An 8,462-nucleotide genomic window follows, 5' to 3' on the forward strand; every position below is an offset into this window, starting at 1 on the left:
TCTGATGATCCTGGCAGGTTTGGGTTAACCGGTGTTAACTCGGTCACCGCTCCGGTTCAGTGTGAACGGGGTGTGACAGTTTCGGTTTCTTACCGGTTTGGTTTTAGTTTCAGTCCGGGTTTTGAGCCGGTTTCGATTTGGTTTCGGGTTCATCATGTTTCCGGTGAGGTTGGGTTTGGTTTTGGGGTTACAATACTCCAATCCGAACCAAACCAATAAGGCTTCGGTTCGGTTCGGTCCATGTTGTTATTGGTTTGGTCCGGCCGGTTTTACCAGTTCGGTTTAGGAATTGACACCCCTAAAATGAGGTATAAATTGGGTAGTAAGCTCTTCAAAGTTCTTTTACAAGCTTAGTTCTCTATAGACGGCTGTGGCCTCTGTCGTTTGTGAAACTACTATGGGTTAGTACCTCTAGTTGTACGATCTGTCCGTGCACGAGTTGCTCAAGCAATCTGTTGAAACTTGCGGAGTGGTTCAGGAAATGCTGGTTGGAGATACAATGTCTTAAATTCCATCTATGGCAAAAGTTTTATGGTATTTCTGTAAATTTTCCATATAGAGTTTCACTATATATTTGTAATAAGATTTTCATTTTTTATAAACAGAGAAAGGTGTGAGGATGAACATTGTAATTCTATTCTACTTAAATAATGAAACAATGTCTCATCTCACCGAGGAAATAAGCAATCTTATCGAACCTCATAAATCTGTATACATTATGTGGTTGTTTGATCTTGTTTTTCCATTCATTTTCTACATCGTTTTAAGATTAGATTTCTACAATGCCTTTGGACCTGTTAAGGTCTTTTCTGCATAAACTGAAGCTTCTGTTATGCTCTGGAGACTCAGAGCATCGAATGATCGTATGATCATGTTTGTACAAGAATCTGAATAACCGAGTGAGGGCATGGGGGCTAACCAATTCTAATTTAATCCCAATTCTACCTGTATTGAGGCACGCTGATTATGGCCATGTTCAACTGATTCCAGCCGATTCTGAAATGATTCAAAAAAAAAAAAAAATCAACGGAGACCAATCTCAAGCCTGATTCCGAGTTTCAAATTCGATTTAGATCAGAATGCGATCACCAATTGTAAACAGATTTGTTACAATAATCCTCGAATATACCGATTCTAGGGCTTTTGGAAAGTGGAGAGATTTCACATTTAATGCACAGAAATAAGAGAAAAAAAATCTAACTAGGGGCAGCAAAGGAGAGAATTCTATACTTCTCTTTCAAATCCCTTCCATAGGAAGCCATTCATAACAAAGAGGTGGAGCATTCTCTGTACAAACTCCAGTTAGTAGGCCAAAAGAGAAGGAACTAACCTGAGAAACTAATTGTACACCTATAGACCACATAAACGATAAGGGGAATGAGAAGACTAAAAGCTACAATTTGGGTTATACAAACCTCAACCCTATGGAGGCACAGTTACCTGAGATCCATGAGAACCCCTGTAACACATGCAGTCTATAAACCATATCAAGTACTTAGGTTTCTTTTCGCAGTTTCCATTTTTAACAACAGATCTCTAATTTCCGCTTCCATCCTCATCTTCATATTGAAGTACTCGCGGTGTGCTCTCTCTAGGTTCTGTAGTTCTTTGAGCTTTTGTCTGCGCCTTTCCTCAGCCTCAGCCAAACATAACTTTGTAATTCGGCTTGCATACTCTTCTTCAATCTTTTCATTTTTAGCAACTGCAATGCGTTTCAGGCCTTCAGCATCTCTTCTTGCATCATCTGCACGTGCTTGGAACATTTTTGCTTCCGCTAGTTTGATTCTCACAATGCTCTCCAACTCATCCATTACAGGTCTATTTTCAGCACTCTGCTGCAACTGTGAATCCTCATTCCGCCGACTTACCCGATCCCAATCCAAGCTGGGACCACCACCACTGACATTTTCTAGTCGTGGAGCAGCCTTTTCAGTTGAAACAGATGTTAACCATGTAGCTTCTTGGCTTGGTCCGAGAACCCCATTGTTTACCTCTGGATTCCTAAGAGATTGCTCCTTTCCGGAAGATGTAGAGATGTTGCCAACCTTGGAATCACTATCTGCAATTAAAGGGGAAAGTAACAGACATAAACAGCAATGTCCAAGTCTCAAAACTCCAAAAGTAAATAGAAACATTGCAAATGACAAAAAAGACAGGTTTGTCTGCAGCTGTAAACAGTTATTCAATCCATGAGGAAGCTTCCTTTTGAATGCTTTGCAGGTCAAAATTTCTTTTGTGAAAGCAGTGGTGGTTATTCAGTGGTTATAACCTACTAGTATAAATCGTATAAAAACTATTTTCAAGTTGGAATATTCTAGTTCAGGGGTGAAAAGAACTTATTCTCATGCATTTCAAGATTTTTGAAGCGGATTCTTTGTCAACATTTTTTAGTGTATGCAACCTTTTAATTTGCTGTGCTTGTACCATATACCCCCCCCCCCCCCCCCCCCCCCCCGAAACCATATAATCCTCCTACTCCAAGAGCCTGTTTCAATTGCATAAAAATCCTCTCCCATGCTGGACAGGGATCAGTTATCATCTCACAGCCGGGGGCACCTTAGGGTGCATGTCCGACCAGCCGTGGGATGCTCACTGCACCCCGTCCAGTACAGGAGAGGATCTGGATCCGATCAATCTACGATATACTCCTGGCAGTCATCTATGAACATCTAGAGGTTGTCAATATAGTCAGAACATCATTATGGTGCTGCTACTCTATGAAGTGCAAAATTATGACAGGAAATAGTGTATATATCATAACAACCTCATTAGAAGCCCACATATTGCACAACAATTAAAACTGTGCCTGCTGATTTGGCACCTGATAAAATCTCCTGAAACATAACCAGAGATTTATAGCCATGAAACCGACGAACCTACATGTATCTTTTTATATTCTCGATATCATTCTTTTAAACCTTCAGAGGTACCATAAAACCACAAAACCCAAGGAACTTATCTATATATTTCTTACTTCTTGATATCTCTATTTTATTTTCTCAGGCATAGGTCCTCCCAGAACTCCATAAGCCTTCATCACTACCTTCAATATATAGCCTACATCCCTATGTCATTCAACCAGATTAGTATATTACTACATAAGGCTTACCAAATTGGCAAGCAATAATCTCGTCAAAGATTCTAGATACCGTTAGAAAGGCATCACAATGGCCATGTAAGTGCCAATCTTGGGGCAAAAGCCTCAAAGTCTCTGGTCCCTATTCCCCAAAGAGCCTACCTAGGCAAGTACCTTACAGCTCCAAAACCATCCACATAACTACTAATGAACTTCGGATAAACCCCTAAAAGGCAATTTATCCAAAAATTTCATATTCAGTTGTGATTCTGCAACCATAAATGAGACCCAGATGCAACCATTTGAATAAAAAAATTGATGGGTTTGAAAGCCACTAAACAAGCAATATTGTTTCAAACAGATCAATCCGCCAAACCAATATGCTTTTAAGTTATGTCCATAGCTGTGAGACAGCACAGTTATTAGTATTCAGGCACCAATTTGATATGTTAACTCGTGAAAATGATATTTCCCTTATAAATCTTCACCTATCACACTCAACAAGCGGTAGACAAAGAAACAGCTGTTGTGAACAGATTATGCAAAACCGAAAACAACAAACAATTTTAACAACCAAGTCTTAGTGATTCTAGAACAAAATCAAGCCAATAGAAGTTTGAGTGGATTCTGTATAGAGTCCGCAGGCCTGGTAGGAGAAGCCACAAACAATAGAGACCAAGGAGTAAATCTAAAGATCTCTGAAAGATGCTGAATATCTTACTGAGTACATTGTCACATCATACATAGCACATTTAACAAAATACCAGGAACCTTAACTTGGAAAAGCAAAGTACGTCATGACACCTAAAGTATTTCGGGACTTCTATTGACATAACAGGAGAGATTCATTGAGCACAAGGAACACTCATGTCACAGACACCCAGGCTTTGTAGGAATATAAAAGTGATGAGAATAAGAGTTGCATCTACAGGAAAGGACCAATTAAAGGTCATCATTCAGTTAACTAAAAGAATATCAGGAACCAACATTTTTCACTGGATAAAAAAGAGAGGACAGAAAGACTTCCAACAGGTTATAATCCAATATTTTTATGAGATAAGAACTATATTGTAAATGGGAAAAAATTGGCCCCTAGTGGAAAGAAAACATGGTGCATACAGGTAAAATCAATCGCATAGTTGAATCCACCACAAAGGTCACAAAAAAGAAGAAAACAATAAGGAAGTGTTTGAAAGGAAATATTGCACACAGAATCACAAAGTTATAAACATATGCACAAAATTGTCAAATGTTCACATACCAAATTTCAACCAATGAAATTCTTTGCTTGCACTTACCAGTCAGGAACTCCATTATTTGATTATAAACGTCTGAGAGACGAGATTTATTATTTTCCAGTCTTGCCTGCATCTTCTCAGCGACATCATGGAGTTGTTTTCCTCGCACATCATCACTCGCAGAAAAAATCCTTTTAACATATTCAAGTTCCTTGGAAAGCGTCTCGGCTTTCCATTCCTTTGCACAAGTCTTGAAAACTTCTTTCACAAAGCCAAACATCTCAGAAGGGTGATCACAGGCAACACAGTGGAACTGCATCTCAGTAGTTCCTTGAGCCCCAGTGGCACTATGCCCATTTCTAATATAAGATTCCCGTAAGCCACAACTCGTATGGCACCAATGAAGGCAGAAGTCACACCCAACCCAACTACAGGTATTGGATGCCATATCGAATTTTGAACAAACAAGGCACATACAAGCACTGCAGAAGCCACTTTTCTGTGCACAAACTTTGCACTCACATTCATCCACTGGCAGGGAACTCCTGCAAGCAAGATTTCTGCACTTCAAGTTCAGAAAGATCTCAGCTAAATCAGAAGGAGGAGTATCCTTAGCATGGTAAAGAAAATCTTGAATTCCAGTTTTAAGAGCCACCAAGATCTCCAACTGAGCATGATGAGACTTTGCTAGCATGTCTAAAGTAAGGTCAGATCTACTCTGCAGTGCTTTCTGAAATGAACATAATTTCGCATGCTTATCTCCATTCACTATCATCTCGCACGCGCCCTCCTTTAAACATGCTATGAACTGTTCTGTCATTTCATGAATTCTCCTCGCCATTACTTGTACTGGCTCCGAAATTATCATGCCAATAATCCTCTCTACGAAACCAGTTCCACCTACAACAAGCTGTTCTATCTCCTTTTGACTACTACTACGAAATAAACTGCTGGCACTTTTCTCTCTTGTTACCCGTTTCTTATCCTTACTGTATTCTGATCTAGCTCCAAGAGAACCAACACTATGTTCAGGGGACCTGATTTCATCTTGGTTCCTTGATGGTACACCTGAAAGCCGCCTTGGCAAACTTGACTGCCGATCCAAGGCAACAGGCACTCCAGAGGTTCCCTCAGAAATCTTAAGATGATTTTGTCCTTGCATGGTTTGATGATTTAAAACACTTTGTGATGACTGAGATGCATTGCCATTTAGTAAAATCCTTTCATACAACGGAACATCCTTGCGTTTAGGCTCATTTGATGACTGTCCCTGCCAGGAACCGTGAGAAATTTGATCAACTCCCTGAAAAATAGGATGACTTCCAACTGATTGTTCATAGTTGTCAAACGAATTCTGTGTGAGAGAACAGCTGGGGTTATGAACGAATGGCTGGGAACCTGAAAATGAAATTGATGCAGTAAATCCATCAGACCCTGTCCAAAATGTGGAAGGTACAGACTGAACGCTCCTTATATGACTGGGGGAACCTGGAGCTGGCTTCGGATCATGGGAATCAAGTGCTAATGAAACATTTGGCAAGCCAAGAGAAAGTTCAAGTGGCTCCATTTTAAGCTTATTAAGCGTAGAATTGTTTGTCTTCTCCTGCCTTCCTGCAGCAGGAATAGAGAACAACTCAAAACCCCTACAGCTTGGTCCTTCCATAGCATCTTCTACTCTGGCCATTGCATCTGTTTCTGTCCATCGACCATCTTCCATGGAATTAGCTTCATCAGGTGAGCAAACAGCTAGACTTTTTCCTTTGTCCTTGGAATTTTGAGTTGGCTTATCGGTTATGAGGTTCAAAGTCACCTTAGGTGTTCCATTTTCCTTTGCAACTTCCTTATTCGAATTAAGCCAATCAATATCCTCCACCTGAGCTTCCAAATCTATACCTTTTCCCTCTTTCCACCGCTCTTCCGGAGGCAGTGGCTTCTCAGCATTATCATCCTTGATTGCTTCCTCTCTACCATGGTCCTCTCGCATGTGGTGGGAGGGGCCAGCAGAGTTGGGATCTTCCCTTGCACTTGCTTCTTCTTCTTCACCCACATTACCTGCAACTGTTGCTTCTTTGTTCAAACCCAATTCATTATTAGAGTTTGTCTGACATTCAGGAACCTCATCTGTTTCCTCCACCACCTCTGTCACAGTCTCCCCTGTCCCATCCTCCAGTTCTCCTTCACAAACATTGTCCCCATTAAGCTCCATCTTCTCTTCAGCTGATGATTTCTCTCCTTCCTCCAAATCCATATCTGACTCGAAATGGTGCTCACTCTGCCATTCCTTATGATTCTCAGGGCTCGCTCCTTCTGGAGCTTCAGCATTTTGATTCGGTTCAGATTCAGGTGCGGGTTCAGGTCTGGTTTCAGACTTAGGTTCAGCTTCAGTTTCAGACTTAGTTTCAGTTTCAGGTTCTTCATGTTGGGGTTTGGATTTAAGTTCAACTTCAGGAGCAGGTATAGCTTCGGCTTCAGGTTGCAGTTCCCCTTCCTCAATCTCACTGCTGCTCCCACTCCCTCCTTGCACTTCTTTGTTCTTCTTCATATCAACACTCTTAGACTGTTCCCCACCAGAATCCTTCGACCAAGGAGGCGACTTTAGAACATCTCTGGAACCCTGCGGCGACCTTACATTCCCTCTTTCCTCAGAAGCAACTCTGCTCCCTCTACCAGAGTCGCCATTAAACCTCGTATCTTCGTCAACATCTTTGCTTCCACTGAACCTCCGCCACGACGAAACACTGTCTTCTCTCCGTAAACGGTCCCTCTCCGACCTAAACCCTTTGGGAAACTCCCGCCTGGAGCCAGAGAAGCTCTCGGACCGATGAATCCTCTCACCAACATAGGGATTCCGAGGTGAAGAAAATGAAATATCCCTATCACCGCAATCCCGATAACGATCAAAGTTCTTTCTCCTCTCAAAGCCATCAGAATCAACATCCAAACGCTTCCGCAATGACCTTGAAATCTCACGATCATCGTCTATTGATCTATCATACCCAGACGACGAAGATAAACCCTTCCGTCCATTTTCAGCTTTTGAATAGAAACGCCGATGCGATGACGAACGGTCTGGATCTTGATCTCTTCTCACCCAATCTTTGCAAACCCCTCTCTCACCAACCGAATCGACATCATCAACATAGGATCTCAATCTTTTCATATTTAAAAATTTACAGAAAAAGTAACCAAACAAATCACAGATAAGAGATTGAAACAGAACCAGAAACTAGATGCGAGAGCTTAAAAAAGTCTAGTTTCCAGAAGCCCTAAGAAAGATTCCTGAACCCTAACTCATCATTAGCAAGCAAATCAAAAACCCTAACAAACGAACCAAGAGAAAACTAAAGTGTTACCAGTCATGTACGTACAGTCGGCAACCGGAGAAGACTGGTAATCGTCGTTAAACGTTTTCCGACAACGAATTTCCGGCGAGAGAGAGCTAATCTACTGGAGTTATCCATGAAGATTGAAGAAGAGGAAAAACCGAAGAATGAGAGAAGAAAATGTTTTTATTGGAAGAAGAAAAAGGGGATCTCTCAGTCAACGTATTTAATTAGAGATGACGTAAGAAAAAGAAAAGGACGAAATACTGGAGGCTGATTCTTGAGTACGCAGCGTGCACCATACGCATACCCTTCCTTCGCTCCGCTGATGCCTTCTGGGGATTGCGACTCGGGAGAATCGTTGGAGTGTAGGACATCACATATCCATAACCCGATCCAATCAATATATGACCCCACGGTCCGCACATCGAATCGGATGCAGATAGTCTCTAAGCGGATATGAATATCCATATCCGAATACAGATTGGAATTGAATTCGGATTTTTTATTATTAGTTTAAATTTTTAAGTTGTGTAATTGGGATCTTCCTCTCTCTCTCTCTTCCATTGAATACAATTTTTTCTCAATCCATATTTTTAAGTTGGTTAGATTTTTTCCACTATGAACTTGTCCAAACTTCAGAAATCTTCAAAATTTGAATTCGGATACCCTATATCTGAATATTGATACACCTAAATGGGTATAGATGCAAACCGAATTCTGATTTTCGACTCTCCATTTACATCCCTACATCTAATTGATGTAGGATATCATGGGTTTAAAACTCGGATTGGATTGGTATCGATGTCTACCTTGATCGATCCA

At 41.1% G+C, this 8,462-nt stretch overlaps 1 protein-coding gene across 1 annotated transcript; it reads right to left on the reverse strand.

The window, feature by feature from the left end:
• Positions 1 to 1,201: 1,201 nt before the first annotated feature.
• Positions 1,202 to 7,823, reverse strand: LOC122088924 (protein OBERON 4-like). Its single transcript, XM_042658303.1, has 2 exons — positions 4,375 to 7,823; positions 1,202 to 2,059 (listed from the first exon to the last, which is right to left on the reverse strand). The coding sequence occupies exons 1-2, from the start codon at positions 7,472 to 7,474 to the stop codon at positions 1,488 to 1,490; spliced, it is 3,672 nt and encodes a 1,223-aa protein (XP_042514237.1). The 5' UTR covers positions 7,475 to 7,823; the 3' UTR covers positions 1,202 to 1,487.
• Positions 7,824 to 8,462: the final 639 nt, after the last annotated feature.

This window comes from Macadamia integrifolia, chromosome 9 (assembly GCF_013358625.1).
Source record: "Macadamia integrifolia cultivar HAES 741 chromosome 9, SCU_Mint_v3, whole genome shotgun sequence".
Classification (NCBI taxonomy): Eukaryota; Viridiplantae; Streptophyta; class Magnoliopsida; order Proteales; family Proteaceae; genus Macadamia; species Macadamia integrifolia.